Raw genomic sequence first — 19,792 nt, 5'->3', positions numbered from 1 at the left:
CGTATATAACGAACTCCACCTAATAAATATAATGTATGTAAATGTGATAAAAATAAGTTATTTCTGTGAGATCTACATCAAGGACACGTAAGGACTGCGATCAATGAAATAGGTTTGGCAGAGTAAATGACGAAGCACTGTTGACTTAGGAAGGATATGTGAATACTTGTTAGGAAGATTTATAGTTTGAAATCCCTTTCAATACAGTGTCTTTGGGATCCAAGGAGTTCCAAGTAAATTTCAATTCTTTTCTCTCGCAGGCCACCTTCTCTAAAGTAATAGTCACTAGAGTTCCAAGCCTTATCTACTAGTGTCTATAAGTTGTGTGAGTGAAGAAAAAGCCGTAAGCTCCATGATATAGTCAGAGTCTTTGAAAATTAGTATTTATTCAAGGTTAATAGAAATACAAGATTATACCATAACCCGTTTACGACTGATGTTCGACTTCCACCACACTTTTAAAAATAGACGTCATTGTATATGCGTGGTTGAGTATTTTGTCATAATCTGCCTATCTTGCCCAGCAGTCGATAGAACACATCAAATGGAAAATTCTAGCTACCCCAATTACATGATGGTCTAACGTGATATTTATATTAAACTTGGTATTTAATTACCTACTCCACTGTTGCTTCATGAACGCACCTTAGCAGAAATAGATACTGCTCAAGTACATTCAAATAATAAAAAATCATAACCTAATAGCCTTTGATGTGCTACTTTCTTTCAACGCTTTAGCTATAACTAGAGATTGAGTTTGTATGAGCGCAATGAGAAGGCGGGAGTAGGACATATATTTTAAGTAAAACCCGTGCTAATATCACCTGCCTGCTTAATTTTGAAAGGGTAATATAAATTACTGCTATTAAGATAAAAACCTTCTATATTTAAAATGGCATTAGTACAGCATTTGTGTTTGTGCATATAAATGATATTGGCGCCAACATCTCCAAAGAAACCAATCTTTACACATATGACCTTGTAACTGCACGTCTATTTATCACAACCATCATAGAATTTTCGAAAATGCATTTACTGTCATTCCATTGAAGAAATTAAAGATGAACTTCTATGGAAGTATAAGTAAGATGGAATCTTACAGATTCAACATCAGTAATGGCCTACGGCCGATCGGTCAGACCTATCCATATCCTATGTTTAAACATTAAAGAAGTAATGGAAATGTTTGTGGCGAAAGTAAGGAATCTAGCTTGTCATGGCTTAATTGCAAAAATCTCAATCCCAATTTGTTACAGAATTGAGAAATATCTTAATTAAAAGGAAAGTGTATGAAGACTCAATAAAAATTAAAATGATAACTTTCAGTAGATAAAATTATTGAAAAAGCAAAAAAAACCCATTCATTATTATTTTTTTGAAAAAAACGTAGATTAAAAATTGGAATTGATGACCTAATTTTATATATTAATTATTTCTTTGAACTATTTTTTGTTGAAATAATGGTGATAAATAAATACATGTATAAACAAGAGAAAATTATGGTATAAACATTTGGGCGTAAAAAAAAGAAGAAATTTAATAAAAATACATGGTCCATATTTTTTTTCCTATGTTATCTCAGCTAGAGAAACATGATTAATTTTTTTATCTAGAGCAAGGATAACAGGTGTTGACATGAAATTAAACCTTAAGCATGAGTTAAGTGTATTAATTGATGTTATTACACCTTTAAATGTAAACTATAGATAGAGTTATTTTTATTAGTGTTATTTAATAATCAATTTTTTAGTAAATATATATTTGTTTCATAAAATTTTTGTATGTATAATCAAAATAATCTCAGAGATTTTAAACAAAACGTGACGAGTTTCAAATGTTCATGACTCCCCTACAGTATTACAAAGAAAAGATATTGAATTAATTTGTTTTGTTGATTGCGATAGTATTTCAAACAAGTATTCGAAATTTTAAAAACTGGAATCTGTTCTTATCAGAATTAAACATGGTCTTAAGTACGTAACTCAGAAAAATGTCTGTATTTATTTCAGTTTGTGAGATAAATACCCTGTTTATGCGTTTTTATTAGCGGTCGGACATACGAACACCTACTATAATATTATATTATAGATATTATTGTTGAGACTCGGTCCAGCACCGAATTTTTTTTTCGGTGCAATCTTATGTGATTTTTTCAAAGACGATTTTGAAACCACGGACCAATTTTTTTCGGTCTCATATTGTGGACCAATTTTCCTTCGGTATCACTTTATGGACTGATTTTTTTTCGGTCTCATATACTATGAGACCAATTTTTTTTCTAGATCAACTGTCATTCATTTTTTTAAAAAATTTCAAAAGTACACAATCAGTTCTAGAACAAATACATATAAGAGACGGCGGGATCAAATTAATCCCAGCTATCTCTGTTTAAACTTTGTATAACGTCATTGCACTTGAAAAAAAAAATTGATGTCATATCATAAACAATTTATCTTTAAAATCGATTCAGACCTATTTTTTTGGGAACAAACTAAGCCAATTTTTACTTCAGACCAATCTAGACCAAAGTTTTCGTTTGGACCGATCGAGAACAATTTTTTTTATGAGACCGGCCCGGACCGAAACCCAACAATAGTATTCTTATAAAAACTGTTTCAATTTCAGAAATATTTTAGTTACATGATTTATATGAAACTTACAGACGAAATTAAAGAAAAAAATTAGATTTTTTACAAAATTACTTGTCATAAATATTTATTTATAAAGAGGAACTCAATCGAAATTTATGAATTTCATGATCAAATCTCATTAATTTGTTTTGCAGACTTACTTTAATTTGATAAATTCTTTCTTTTCCTACGTGTATACGAGGCAGCTACATCATATCAAAAGGGAAATTAATCCTATATCTCACACATCAAATAAGAGGAAAATCAGTTCTTCAAAAATGATAATACTTTAAGAAAGGTATGTAAGCGATACGGAAGTACTAGTCCTATCAAAGCTTCAGATCAGATCGTAGATCCCACTGCGCAATAATTGGAAAAGATTATTAAACGATCGTAAATATCAATTGATATAACAGGCATTCAGATCGGAAACAGAAATGAAAAAATTTCCAATCAACCACAAAGAAAAACAACTTTTGTCAAACTGTGATCAATTATCTCTATTTGATGAAGATGAATACAAACTCCTCATTTGTGAGTACAATCGTACTAATGTTCCTTCGGCCAAGCGAGAAAGAATCTTACAATTACTTCATACTCCTCATACAGGAATTGTGAAAACAAAAAAGGCGGAAAAATAACTTCTTTTTGTATTTGTATTCCTGAAATATATTTGTGCATAATAAAATATATATGTAATACGGGTACCTACTAGTGTTTATATAATATAATAAAGAGTTACTCTCGAGAAATGAAGGAAAAAAACACAATAATAACTCAGGGATAAATAATACTTAGTTATTACTGATTACTTTGTCATGTATACAAAAAATCTTCATATTATTCATTATTATGTATATTCATCTAATCTCTATGTATTTTTTATTCTTATTGTCATAATTGTTATGTAAAAAACACAATTAAAAAAGAAGGAGAGGTTTTTTCTAATGGTCTCCAAAAAATGTTAATGCTTGATATGAGTCTACAGGAATTATTGTGATACTTACAAAGGAAAATGCATTATGTTGAAAAAAGCTCTTTCTGCACTTTAGTCAAAATAAGTACACGCCATAAAAAAGATATTATTCCATATTTTTTTTAGTGTTCGCTACTTTAGCTAGATAATCCGTCAACAGGGAAAAATGAGCGCATTTTGCATAACTCCTTCTTCTAACTTTTACAAGAAAATTGTATCTTCGCACGCTTAAAATGCACGCCTTTCCAATTTTATTAATTATATTACTTTATATATTATATATTTATTTTATATAAGAGTGGAACACATTAATGGCCAAATAGGCTAAGAGCAATAAAAAGATTGACTTACCTTTATTTGTCTTTTCATAGTTATACAAAATAACGTTATAAAGTACATGACAAGAATAGGCCAGAATACTGGTATATCAAAAATATTGAAAAATGTACAAAAGAATGCGACTATTGTTGCTTTTGTTGCTGAGTACCAAAATTTGAATTCAGGCAATCTCCGTATAAAAGGACGAAATTCTTCATTTTGCTTCGTTGGTAACTCACTTTCACCTTCTTAAAAAAAAAAAAAAAAAACATATATAAATCAATTATACTTAAAAAACTATCAAGTGTATAACTAATATTGTCATTTAATATAAGCATTAGAGGCGATTCAATTCATAAACCATACTGCTCCTTTTTCACATATTGTTTACTCCTCCCCTAGGTATGTGTACTTCTGTTGTTCTTTTCTTTACCCCTCCCTAGAACCACATGTTTACCCCCCCCAAATGACTTTTTACATGTTTTACTTAATCTTTAAGCTTTAATTCTGGTTTAGGTAATTTTAAGTTGACCCCCCCTTCCCAATGATGACAGGTGCAGTTTTAGGACTTACCCCTGCGCCCTTTATGGACACCTGGTTTGCGAATGTCCCTTTACTAAGAGTAGACTAACCAAAATTTTAATAAATACCTTAGTTTTAATATAGATATGCAGAGGGGGGGGGGGTGTTTAATTATTCAAATCTTTTATGCGATGAAAAAATATTTAATTAATAAAAAAGTGTTAGAACAATAAATAATTATTTTATAGCTGTTTAAATATTTGATGTCAACTTCTTTCGTAAATATACTAATGATTTCTGACCTAAAAATAAAGTTAAATCGATATACACACTTCAAAATTTAATGGTGTTAAATACTGTGTTAGACAAACTTCAAGATCCGAAGTCCATTTACTAGACAAATCTCTATAAAAAAATTGCATTGTACTATTTTCCCATTATTACAATGATACCAGAATAAATTGGTAGTCGGTTTTATGAGATTTGAGAAAACTACGGGATTTTCTCAGTTCAAAACAATGATAAACATCAAATTTTGTAAGTAAACATACAAAAATAAGGAAAATTTACTACATTAAAGATTTTTTTTTTTTGAAGGAAGGCTAATTTTAACCACACTCTTTTCCCCTCATATATAGTGACAAAAAATCGTTTGTAGTTTGGGCATATTAAAAAAAGAAACCTAAAATCAACATGGATACTCTGAAAATTTGAAGGGGAGAGTAGCTTAGCTGTTATGATATTTCATTAGATCATCTACAATCAGCTGTGACAATGGAGGAGGTGAATAAGGACATAAAAAATGACATTAGCAAGAGTTACTCTTATGTTGATCCAAAATTTTACTCCCAGTCTAACAAGGATACAACAAATTTTTAAGGTTACTGTCCCAGCACACACGAATGTTCATTCAGGTTTTGACCATAATTGAATGAATTACGAAAGGCAGTCCACTTTTCAGGAGTTAAATAATAGTGACAACAACTATGGAAAAGAAAATATATTCTAAAGATTACCAATTCCACAAAAAAGGGCCAACTAAAAAATACACATGATGTACATACATCAATAATCATGTTATCTTGGTAGTATTGGAGTATAGTAAAATTCACACGTTATAATCCATTACCCCAAGACGGCACAATTTACTTGCAATATCAAAATAGAACGACAGCTTAATATATATTGATTTTTTTTAAAGTATAAGATAATAAAAATGGCACAGTACAAAGCTTGATTCAACAAAAACGGAAATAAGAGTGTATGTTATTTTGTTATCTTTTCCACAATAACTATAAATAAAAAATAAAATTTGTAAATTTAAGGATAATATTTGAGGGAATGCAAAGATTGACAAAAGTCGAGAAATAATACAATAATCTCTCTAAAAACAAGTATCGACTATAATAATGATTATGGTATCATAAGCAAGTTATTCTTTATTAATCCTCACCCGTTCTAAATGTCATGACGTGATGTCAATATTACATTACATGAACGTACATACAGAGCGTTAATCCACTCCAGAAATCCTGAGCGCACTTCCGTTCTTTTTGCAAAGCAATGAGCGCACTCCCGCTCAATAAAAAATGAGCGGCGCTCATTTTTTCGCTCGTATTTGAACTTGACAACTTTTGATGTATGTATGTTACAAAGAAAAATCAAATCATTTTTTCCCCTTTTTAAACCAGTTTTATCTAATAGATAATGGTAAAAAATACATTTTGATACCAAAATTATGTCTCTAGCTTCAGTATTAAGGAAGTTATGACCAATTTATCATCAGAATTTCACGCCATTTTTTCGTATTGTTAAATCTGTTATTGTTATAACCTACTAAAAAATCTGGGATATAATAAAATTTGACATTTCAATAAAACAACACAACTTTTTAAACATCAAGAATGATATTTTCATGAATTGCAGAATATATTACTGTGAAAAAGATGATATTTCTAAATACCTGCAATTGAATTGTATAATATGGAATTTGAGTATATGAATACCACGCTCTCCATGAAATTAATGATAATTATTAAAAAAAAAGGAGAGGTTCAAAATTAAGAAAATTACTTTCATATTACACAATAATAAAGATTGAAGGTGCTAATGTCGGGTTAAAATTGATGTACGTCGCATAACCAATTTTTTTTTGAAAACTTTACCAAATTCTAGAAAAATAAATCTTTTAAAATTCATTTTAACTTTTATTCAACCCATTACACTCTATTCGTAATTTTGAAAAATATCCTGAAATGAATTATTTTATATCCAATAGTGTTTTGGGATCTGATCTCTACATTCTAACTTCCACCAATTCACTTTGTCAATCTTTAAGTTTATAAATAGCATATTCAAAAGATTACATGTGACCTCTGAAAAATTTTCGTTGGTCGAACTTCTTCTTGTATCGACTCTGGACATTAACATGGAAATCTTTTCTAACATTTTTCCATTAAATTGTTTATATCCGAATTGACAGGGTGGAACAATTAAATCTGCAGTAACTTTGTAGCACCATCACATCCATATATTTTGTACTGGCACTGGTCGTAGTATTTTGTTAATTACAAACGAAGTGCAGCGATATCAACATCTCTCTAGCAAAAAAAAGGACAATGTTTCCAATGAGATAGATCGAAGTTGTACCGCTATTCAACTTATGCTTAGTGATGATCTAACTTTTTACGACAAAGGAGATTTCTTCCATAGTGAAAATCCCAGAACAAACCTTAAAGAGTGTGATAACCCCATGGAGGCCATGGGAGGAAGATTTATGACACGGCGGGCCGCAGGACGGTCAGGAACAAGGAGTTCAGCACTCATCAGTAAACGCTGAAACGGGTAGTGTTCCTGTGAATACAGCATCTGGCTGGCAAGAAGCCTTGGCCTCCGTCTATATGACTTAGCAACGTTCTCAAATTGGCCCCACTCCTCATAAGATTTGAACTCCGTTGACTACTGGGCGTGGTCCTACGTCCAGAATAACACCAACATGACCTCCCCTCCCCCATCGCCAAGGACAACCTGATAGATGCTATTACATAGATTTTCCTATGTCATGAAAATGAAACACTATATACAATTTTTTGGGAACTCACAAGACAGATTATGGGACGGAGAAATATATGAAGATAGGATTATTATATCTGTGAAAGTAAGAAATGAAATTTTTGATTTAACTCACTATGCACATTAGTAATTGTTGCAAAAAATCAACATATTCGACAATCCGTTCCTTAGCCCAGAATAAATTCGGATATAAAAAACTTAATTGAAAATTTTTATCGATTTCAGAAAAGATTGCCTAGTCAAGGTCTAAAGTCGATACAAGAAGAAGTTCGATCAACGATAATTTTAGATAAGGTAATTTGCGATCTTTTTGAATATGCTGGTTAGAAATATAAAGCATATGTTGATAGACATAGTGAATTGACGGAAGTTAGAATGTGGAGATCAGCTCCTAGAACATCCCAAGTTATGCGTGCACTCAAGAGTATCTTTGTTCGCTCTGGGATTCTTAATAAGATTGCAACAGTAGGTGGACTGTCATTGAGATCGAGTGAGTTTATTAATAACCTTTATTCTATCCTTAACAGAGCATCCCTGAATTTCAGAATCCTTCTCAGTAGTCTACTTCCCCAATGGGATGATTGCTTTTTCTTTTTATTTAATTACATACTTGAGAATTTCTTGTAACCTGCAAATAACATGAATAGTTTTGTCATCGGCATATATGTCTAAAATATGTTTTTCTTTAAAAAATTAACTCCAAAGCCAGAGTACTTGCCCCTAATATCCTGAGGAAATTCCTCACTTGTAGCAATAAAAAGAAGGGAAGAGTCACCTGTCATTCCTGTCTGCAGCTCCTTTTATAACGAATTAGAGCACTTTCAAGACCATTCAAGGTGATTTTAGAGGTACCAGTTAATAACCGTGTCCCCACTGGATTAAAAAAAAACGAGTGGGTAGTAACTATTTTTACAGAATAAAATATTTGTCCATGATAAATAGAATCAAACGCTTTACTGAAATCAATTGCAGTAATAGCACTGAACATATTATTCGAACCCAATTATTCTATCGAACATTAAATTTTGCGTCATATATCTGAAATCTTCCTGCTTTTCAAAAAGGCTTTCGGATGGACTACGGGACCGGAGGCTTTATTACCCTTGAAAAATTTCTTAATATATTCATTTATATTAGTGGATGTAAAAATGGAGTATATCTTCCCTTTTTTCTAAATGGAATCTTCGGACCCTTTATACCAACTAAGGATGGGAAAGAATCGTGAAGTGCACTCCAGATGTCCGCTGTTTTACATAAAGTCTTTTCATTATGTATAATTTTGCTAATTGATGATGTTTTTTTCCTCTTCAAGTTTTTTATATGCATTACGGGTCTATTTTCTTTTAACACATTTTTCTTTATATCATCTTCAAAATTTCCAATATTTGATAAGTATTAATTTTTTATAATATGTTTTTCTCTCTCTCAGATATCACTCTACTATGTTCTATCATAATCAAAGATTCGCACCCTATTTTGACTACAATAATGTTTTATTTAGTCAAAATTAAAACAATTTTAGCTACGCATTTCACTTCTTGCAAACTTTAACCTGGCAAGAGTTCCTCGAAATACTATAATGTGGGGAAGTGAAGAAGGATCAGCAACCATTTCCACTATATTATCACAATCCCTCTAAATACTCCTTTACTGAGTAAATATTTCCTTAGCTATCTTATCCTCGGAATTCTTTTTGGGATAGTGGTTAATTATTTCTCCGAATTGTTTAAACCAATCTACAATTTTAGTTCTTCAACACGCTTAAACATATTAATTAACGTAATACGTAATTTTTTTCCTATTAACTGATAATTTATTTATGCATTTCAATTTAAAAAATTCAGACAACATTTCTTCTGTCTCCTATGTTGATATTCAACCTTTCCATCATGAAGTGACACTAAGAAGAGCAAGAGTGGTTCGTAAATTTTTCAAAATGGGATGTAATTGTAAATTAGGGGCTCAAGAATACTATGACAAAAAGAGGTTTATGCTCTAAGTGGGGTCTCCCTAAGAAATTATATCCCAGTTTTTCTCACCGTCATCTGGCTTCTGAAATATCTGGGATTAGAGTAATTCTGTCATATTATTGTTTAAGAGTCATTTTTTATCCTTACGATGATACTCAAATTTAAATTAAGATTAATAAAACATATGTAAAAGTATTTTTTTATAATTATAACTTATTTTTCTTGATTATGTATCTTGTACTTGATCTCAATATCGAGAGAAATAATCTCGATATATTTCCATTTTTACGCTGAAAAATGATGAAAAAAGTGACTCTTCCTTAGACCTTAATAACTTATTGCCCATTCATTGTGATAAAGAATATTATAGCTTAGATTATAGAAAACTATTCTTTGTTTAATTTAAAAAAAAAAAATAAGACCTTAAAAAAATTCATCTCCAAGGATTTTGTTCCATTTTGTATTTTATTTAAGTGATCCCACCCACTGTTTATGGGGGTGCACTAGGAAATAGGTAACATTTTCATGCTTTTGTCTACGAATTCAATTCCAATCTGATGATGTCATGCACCGTAATAAATATCACAACACTCCGCATCATACAAACTCAAAGAAAATAATTATTTATTATATTTGAAATATCAAAATTCCTACTCATCGTGAATGGATCCCTTCATTGTTTCGATCCTGGAATCTCGGTCCCAAGGAAGGAATTCAACCTACTCCCTTATGAGATTAGGCTGTTTTCCTTGGATGAATTTTGAAACTAAGAGCTCAGACGTATGTTTTTTCTTAATCCAAATTGCGTATCAAAAATTCAAAGTCTGATCATTTGTTTTCTTCAATCACGTCTTCATATTCTAGAGGAGATGGATATGTTGGCCCTACAATTTCATCATAATGAATAAAAAACCTAATAATATACTATTTTCGAACTTGCAATTTAGTATTCCATTTAATATATCTGAGATTTCCTTATCCTCATATGAAAGATCAATTCCAAATAATAGCACAAAAAACTGATTGTTTTAAGGATTCATATAATTTTTATAAAATATGAAAATGGTATTATGTTTAACCCGATTTAATCTTGTTGAACAAATAAGATTCTTAGATATTCTAATCATTAATAAATAATTATCATTAATGAGTGGGACAGATATGAACGAAATTTCATATCACCATATTCTTCCAAGTTATCAAAGTTAAGCATAGGCCTTCTTCCAGATATTACAATTCTAATTGAATAAAATAAGAGACTGGATGTGGTATATAATAATGTATAAGATTAGGTATTATTACATCGTGAATATAATACATAAGCTATAGTTATAAAATTTAGATATATTTAAAATATTTAACTAAATGTAGAGACAAATTTTAGTTGTCTTTTTCATTTGCTTAGATCGATCTTCATTAATTAAAAACGGAAAGATTTTAAGTTCATTAAGAATTAGAAAAAAAAGAAAAGAAAAAAAAAGAAGAGATCCCAGATACTTTATCCTCAACAAGAGATGCTTGGTTTCTGATATATATACAGGGATGAGGATAAGATGAAAATTTATCCTAGGAAGAGAACCAAACCAAGCTAAGCTTCATACGAGAGTAGAGTAGACTCCTTCCATAAGTGGGAATATATCCATCTATATATGACAAGGGTTGAAACTATGAAGGGATCCATTCTCTTTCAGATTAAGATCAAAGGCTCTGAATGTAAAATATAAAATAAAGATATGTTAATTACAATAAGGTACTAAAACAACATGAAGTTATTACCATAAAAATAAATAAATATATATATATAAAACAATGCATTTAAATAGTTCAACCATTCTAACTGAGATAAATTTGATATTTATATATTTTTTTCATTTCACAATTGACGCTAAAATAATTTTCATTCATTAAAACCTGATGAAGTGAACTTCTTTGTTTTCCAAAGTAAGGACCAAAGGAAGATGGAAGGAATCAAAAGATGATGATTCTAATTTGATGATCCATCTCAAGAGATGTTCGGATTCCAAATTCCACGAGCAACGACGGGATAAAAATTAATCAGAAGACAACTACCTGACCTCGTAAGGGAGTAGAGTGGAATCCTTACTTGGGACGGAGATACACGTATAGAAACAATGAAGAGATCCATTCCCGATAAGTAGAAATTTTAATATTTCAAATATAATAAATAATTATTTTATTTGAATTTGTACGCTGCGCAATGATGTGATATTAATTATTATTATTTACAACAGCGTATGACGTCATACAATTGGAATTGAATTCGTAAACAAAATCATTATAATGTTACTATTTTCCTTGTACACCCCCATAAAAAATGGGATCACTTAAAAAATACAAAATGGAACAAAATTCTTGGAGATGCATATTTTTTAAATTAAACATAGAATAGTTTTTTATATTATTCTTTATTACAATGAACGATCAATAAGTTATTAGGGTCTAAGGGAGAGTAACGTTTTTCATTATTTTTCAGCCTAAAAATGGAAATATATCGAGTTTAGAACAAGATACAGAATCAATAAAATCACTTTATAATATTAATAAACACTTTTATATATATGTTTTATTAATCCTAATTTGAATTTGGGGATTATTGTTAGGGTAAAATATTACTCTGAACGACAATAGTACAGGATTATTATAATACCAGATATTTCAGAAGCTAGATGACTGAGAGAAAAACTGAGATCAGTTTTGGATTCTGCACTTAGAAATAAATTTGTTCTTTGGCTTCAATTTATTTGTGGGTTGTTCCATTATATTTCCACAAATATTCAAATAATTATGTACCCACTACGATGTTAATTTATTTTAACTACGCTTTCATATCGAGTATATTTAAATGTAGTCACCTAAAAAATAATGTAAAAATCGTCCAACTGTTTAGCGAGATATCGTTCTTTTTAAAATATTAAATTTTAGGTGGTGCCCACATTTTGAAAAATTTTAATCAATGATTTTAGAAGTAATACTTATGATAGCAATACCATTTCAGTATCAAATTATATGTTTTTGGTAGTCAGGAGCTTGAGATTGAGGATATAATCATTATAAAACTAAAGGAAATCACTAATTTTCAATGTATTTATGTTTCGAGAGGCATTTCTTGCTGGATTGTGATAATATAAAAAGATATCAGGAGAATAATTGTTCTTACTAAAACGTCCTTTAATCAACTAATACAAAATAGTTATTATCTATATATACAGGCCATGCAGATAGCAACACGAGATTTTAATGTAAACACAAACAGATACATATAAGGAAAACTGCATATATAAAACTCTAAAGATATATACATAAATCAGTACTGACATGATCTTAATAATACTAACACCTCCACTTCAATGCAGATCATTCAAATTAATCATTTCTACAAGCTTGAACTATTTAACTTTGGACAGTCCTTTTGTTAGCATATCAATCACCATATATTCAATCCGATATTAAACGTTTGAAACATTATTTATCTAGTAAAATTATATCTATTATCAATATGCTTGACTACCATGATATTGGGGGTTCTGAGTCAAGTTTATGGCCGACTAGTTTTCTTCAAAAATCACTGTAGCGTTATCACAATGTCTTTCAATATTGCACAATAAATTTCGAATCCAAATGCTTTCTTGTGATGTAGCAGAAAGACCAAAATATTGGGCTTCTACACTCGATAACGAAACCGACTTGTGTATTTGACTTTTCCAAGATATAGGTCTTTCATTGTATTGAAAAATATAACCACTTGTTGACTTTGTATCGTCATGATCTCCAGCCTAATTAGAATCTGAAAATCTTACGAACTCTCTTTGATCACTTTTGCAAGTAAACAAACAATTCATTCGTTTTAGATGTTGACCAAGGGTAAAATTCCAAGATGTAAGGGCTTGTTTTAAAACATACAAACTCTTCTTCAATTTAAAGACCAACTGTTAATTTTGAGGTTCAATGAAACCCTCAAGTTGTTCAACATAAGTTTCCTTTCATATTTCCCGATTAAAAAAAATAAGTTTTTACATCAATCTCATATATTTGAAGCCCTTATCCAGAAGCTATTGTTAACAACAAGTGTACAGTTACAAACCTAATTACAGGACTAAAAGTTTTATCATAATCTTCTCCATATCTTATAACTTAATAACCTCTTGCTACTAGCAGTACTTTGAATCATGCAGGCCTATTTTCTTCATCTTTCTTCAATTAAAAACCCTATTTTGTTTTTATAACACTTCTAGTTCCTTGAATAGTTTTGGCTAGAAAAAAATGTTCTCCTAGTTTTTGTTTGTGCTCAATCATCTAGATTTCAGAAATGTAAAATAAATAAATTATTCCTTTAATATTATCTCGGCATTAATTGAAAGCAGCTTCTAGGTAAAATTTGATGCTGAAACGGGACGGCTGAAACTAGCACGACGTAACTTAAACTTTACTACACCACCAACCCTATCACAACAATACTTTCTATAAGGTGTTGTAAAGAAAGACCAACTTATTCAAGTTATTGTTCAAAAAAAGTTGAAAATATCTTAGTACCTTTCTTTTAATTATTTCTGCCGGAAATCAAATTTATTCATTTTCTCAAAATCGTGCTTTCATTCATTGTCAAATTGGGCCCCAAAATATGCCTCTTAAAACATATAAACATAGAAATCACTGATTTCCCTTCGTTTTACACGGATTATCAAACAAATTCAAGCTCCTCACACCCATAAATATATAATTTAATACCAAAATCATACTTCTATCTTGCGTATGATCTCTAAAATTAGCAAATAAAGTTTTTCAATCTGTGAGCGCCACCTAGTGATTAAGATTTTAAAAAGAGCCATATCTCACTAACCAGTAGGCTATTTTAAAATTATTTTTTTTTGGAAGTGTAAGTTTAACTACATACAAGGCATTTCAAATATTTTTTTTTAGAAAATTCAACCATAAGTATATTTCATTTGTTGAAATATAATGGAAAAAACCTTGCAATAAATCTCCCCCTCCCCCTAATTGCTCCCCTGTGTTATCAATAGGCATTTTGACGATCCTTAAAAAAAAGAAATGTCTAAAACGTACATTTCCAAATAATCTATGTAATCGGTCGCCCTTTCGAAGGACTGATGCCTAATAATCGTGATCTCTTGGGGAGAAAATCACTTAGACCATGTTCTTTTCACCGGATACTAGAGTTCCTAATCACAATTGTATCCCATTTCGCAAAAATTAAAAACCATAACTTGCTCTTCTTGTTCGCACAACAAAGTGTTACATCATGATGGCAAGGCTGAATATCGACATAGGAGGAGGAATAAATGTTTTCAGAAATAATTTATAACGTTTAAGAACTTTATAATTAAGTATCCTAATCTTATAATAGTGTATAGTGAAGTGATAAAGAACGTTGTAAGAGATAATATTGTTTCTCTCCGAGTAAAACTATATCGGATCAACTTGTTTTATTTTTATGACCATTCTGTTTTAATGAATATAAACAAATATCTGAGGCTATGAATATGACCAATTATATTTAGAAGGTCATAACGGAGCCAAATAAGTAACATTAATTATTTGAAGGCTCTAAAATATAACTAATATTATTGAGTATATTATCATATCCTACAAATTTGAACATAAATCCCATAATGGACCATATAAATATACTGATTAATAACGTATATATAGGGTTAATTTTTCTTAGAAGTCTAAAATGTTTTTACATAAAATTGTATTTCAGGTTTAATAGATATTATATAAATCCTTAAAGCAATAGCTTATTGGTTTATTAGTTGGAATTGATCAGTCATGTGAGTTTAAGGATATTTTAAAATACAGTTTCTAAAACAACAAAACTTGTTATTAAATACATATGTTAATAATTATTAATTAATCGCTACTATACTTTTACGGTTGGAGCATTTTAAAACAAGATTTTTTTTATCAAGTACAAATATAATATGAAGTTGAAGTGTAAAATAGTGAAGTCATGAAATTAGGAGTAATGATGTCATTAATAAAAATCATAATTTCATTTTCAAGGTAAAAAAAAGCATTAACAAATATACATGTTATGGAGGAAAATAATAATAATAAATGCTAATTAATATTGACAGAACAAAAAAAATTAAATACTACTGGTTAACTAAATGTTATATTTTAAAATAGTTTAGTCATTAATTTAAAAATAAAAACAAATAAATATCTATATTAATACAAACCTTGTATTTATATTATCACAATTTCATTATTTCAGGTAAAATAGCAAATGGAAGGACTGATCAGTCTTAAATTTGGCAAAAAAATACTTGATTGCATGCTTGGTAACCTTGCGAAATAATATTTGCATTTTTGTTTACAAAAAACCCTTAAAATATCAATGTAAATTAGTTTTTGACCTATATAGTTTTTTTCATAAAAAATACCAAATTTCTATAAAATAAAAAATGAATTATAGGGTAAATATGAGGGGGTCAAAACTTTTAGTATTTTGATTCAACTGATCTATTTCTTATTAAGTTATTTGCAGAGGAAGCATGTAATTATTAATAGGTTAGTACAGATATCACAATACTCCCGTATAATATACTTTAAGATTACATGAAATGAAATCCCAATTGTAAAAAGCAAAAATAAAAAACACGTGCATTTGAAATTGACATGAAAATTTAAAATAAATATATATATATGCAAAAGGTTAGCCCATTCTGTAATCGGGCTTGCTAGAATTTTAAATTTGATGCATCTTACCGATTGCTGGGCAAGAAAGACAGATTTCCACATAACCCGCAACCACTCACACACTATAACATCAATATTAAAAAGCGTGGTGGAAGTCAACCATCAGTTGCGTTATGGTATAGGCTAGTATTTCTATTAACCTTAATATATTATTAATTTTCCTATCCTAATTACAGGAAACTTGCAAGAAAGGTTATGATTGTACTGCATCACATTTATACTATGAAATAAAGCATTAATTTATGATCCTCGACTTGAAACTCAATGCCACAACTGGAGGTAGGAGAATTATTTCAAAAATATTTTAATTTGTCATCAATCTTTTCACAGCATTTCAGAAGTCAGAACAAGAATTTTATTATTATGGGCTTTTTAGCATTGTAATGCTGGTGAAAGGAGATACAATCTATACCATCAGTAAAGTATAGACGTAGTTGAAATAGTAAATAATACGTCTCCAAAATTGCATACCAAACCTACAAAACAAGAGGTACTTAAATGATTCAATTCGAAAAAATTCATATCTGAATACTTAAGTAAGATAAAAGGAATAAAAGAGATCACGTATTTATGTTCTCCAATGATCATCCTATAATTTAAGAATGAAGGAGTGGTCCAATAGTAGATAAATGAAATCGTATAGGTTATTAACGAATCGCATTTCATCAAAGGAATTAAAAATTTGATTCTTGAAAACAATTTATGTGAAGAAGCTCTTCCAGTAGAAGTAAGGATCTAGAAATATCTAGAAAGAAATATAGCTCCTCTCAAATAGTGTACTCTTGAAGCGATTTTCCTAGATCAATCTTGACTATCTTAAATAAGTTTTCTACCTCAAGCCCTCTTTCTACCTCAGACTCTCCTTCAACCTTGAATTTGTTACCTAACTCGAGCAATAATCCAAACTTAAATCCATTTTCTAGGTCAACCCCTCTTTCTACTTCAAGCTTTTTGATATATTGTCTATCTGAAACTATTCATCCAACCTTAAGTCTACTTTCTAGTCTAAAGTAACCTCCTATCTCAAGTATGATTCCGAAATCAAGCACTCATCCTACCTAAAGTCATGTTTCTTTCTCGAACTCCCCTCCAAAAATAAATAAGTTTCTTATCTCGAGCCCAATTTCAACCTTATATACATTTTTTATCTTAAGCCCATCTCCTCTTTATTGTTCATCTTTGAAACAATTTATATCAAAGATACTTCAGACGGAGAAGTTAACACCACCACGACCAATTAATAAAAAAGGGATCTATGTAGAGAAAAACTTAAGTATTGCGATTAAAAAAGGAAAAACGTTGATGCGTGTAATCTTTCATCTCTTTTGTACATTATTTAATAAGTCGTGGGGGTGTTAGCATCTCTCTATAAAAGAATAATGATCGTCTATATTTGGTGTAAATTTATTTAAAAATGCATGGTAAAATAAATATACATATATATGGATTTAAAAATAATAATAACATTTTCACTGTAAAAAGGCTATGGCAGATGTAAAAGGTTCTCCTTTATAAAGCAGGGTAGGTCCATTATATTCCAACAAACTATATACGCACTACAACGAAAATTTATTTTAACTACACTGTTGCATAGAGTATTATTAAATATGATCGCCTAAAAAAATAAGTTTCATTGCAAACATGTCATTTTTAAATATTTTTTCACCTAATTAAACCATGATCCATATCCATATATTGGATTTGTTGAAATATAATGGAAATACAAAGCAGTAATTCATTTTATCCCCCAAAATCATATAACAGGCAACTGATATTATCTAGGATCTTCAATCAGTCACACCATATTTCTCGCACCCGCCTTTTCCTCGTACTCATAAACTAATCCCAATTCTACATATTAAAAAATTAACAATAAAGAAGAAAGAGAACATGCAACAAATGTTTTCTCTTTTATAATCGCTTAACTTAATTTTTTTATAGTGAATTGACATATTTAATTGAATGATATTAATTAATTTAAAGCATGATGTCATGAGAATACATAGGAAATCTTAAACAATATTAAGATAATATTGTCTATTTGCCAAATACCACATAAAAAATGCAAAATGGAACCAAAATCCTTGGAGATGCATTTTTTTAAATAGGAAGAAGGAGCAAATCCAAATTTATGTTCCAAAATGGTTTCAATATTTTCTGGCTTTTGTTGTTTGTCTTTTTAAAGAATTAGACATTGAATATGTTTCTATAATAAGCTTTGATACTCTTTATCACTATGCATGATAAATATGTTTAAGGTTCTAAAGAAAACTGACGTTTTTCTTTATTTTTCAGTCTAAAAAGGGAAATATATCGAGTTTAGAACAAGATGAATAATAAATAACAGCACTATTATGATAATAAAAACCCCTTATACTAAGCTTTATTAATCGTACTTTTAATTTGGTGATTGCCTTAACGATGAAAATGACTGAACGATTATAGTCCCGAATTACTATAATCACAAATATTTCAGAATTCAGATGAATAAGAGAAAAACTGAGATCAGTTTTATATTCTGTGCCTAGAGGTAAACTTCATAGTTGGTTTAAATTTATACCTACAAAATTTGTTTTCTCCAGAGTAAATTGATTTCAAGGAGTAAATGAGTTTTTAAATGGAGTTAAAAAATAATAATTTAGTAGTAATTGCAATACTATATTTTATAATTTAGTAACAAACAATATTTATTATAATGTTTAAATATTTGGCTGGTTCCATCTAGTAGCTCAATTTGACATGGAATTATGTTTAAAAGAACCTATTTATGAGAGGGAGTGTTAAACCTCTATTTTTTTTATTGCTATTAAGTTATTAATTTTTTAAATATATTACTGATTATATTTTTTGTTTTACTTAATCATATGATATCGAATGAACAATGTTCTTGAAAAAAAATAACTCCAAGCAATGCCAAGTACCCCCTCAGGTATATTATATTATTTTATTTTAATCCGATATGTTTTTTTATTATTTATATCCTCGCTGCGTCTTATTCTTGGCTTTTATAAATTTATGTAAAAACAAAACTATAGTTAAATAACTGACTGGACATATGATGAAATCAAAGAATAAATAATTCGGTCCTCACCACTATAAATATTAAGCCTGTATGGACAAAGCTGTTGCTGAGGTTGATGGAATCGCTTTGTTCAAACAAGTTTAATCTTTTCTTTGTACTATTTATGAACAAAAATTTAATGTTTTCGAATAGATAAAAGCGAAATATTGCTGTATGAAGCAAAAAAAACATACTTTTTGAAACTCTCTTACACTTTTTAAGTATTAAATAATATTTTCCTCAAAATATGGTATTAATATTAATCTAAAATTTATATAATAAAAAAAAAAAATAGTAGATATATACAAAAACCCAAACTTGTATCTTTTCCCAAAATTTCCTATGCTTTGTGTAAAAGATAAATATTGAAATATTCTAATGAAATTTCCATGATGTGTTAGTTAGTAACACGTTAACCAAAAAAAAGTTAGGCATTATTTGTCAAAATTTATGAATTTATTAAGAACCAATTACAGAAATACTATTACAGGAAATAATATTC

At 29.5% G+C, this 19,792-nt stretch overlaps 1 protein-coding gene across 2 annotated transcripts in view; it reads right to left on the bottom strand.

Moving 5' to 3' along the window:
* LOC121127184 (protein RER1) overlaps positions 1 to 19,792 on the bottom strand; it is a 45,062-nt gene that overhangs the window by 3,462 nt on the left and 21,808 nt on the right. The window contains exon 5 of one of the 2 annotated variants that reach the window (XM_040722529.2): positions 3,958 to 4,172. In XM_040722529.2, the coding sequence (XP_040578463.1) occupies positions 3,958 to 4,172 (215 nt within the window). The remainder of the gene's footprint in view (positions 1 to 3,957; positions 4,173 to 19,792) is intronic. The other variant, XM_040722530.2, reaches the window with a different exon arrangement.

The sequence above is a fragment of the Lepeophtheirus salmonis genome, chromosome 12 (assembly GCF_016086655.4).
Source record: "Lepeophtheirus salmonis chromosome 12, UVic_Lsal_1.4, whole genome shotgun sequence".
Lineage (NCBI taxonomy): Eukaryota > Metazoa > Arthropoda > Copepoda > Siphonostomatoida > Caligidae > Lepeophtheirus > Lepeophtheirus salmonis.
Note: the sequence above shows the minus strand (reverse complement) of the source record. Positions and strands in the feature narration are given on the sequence as shown.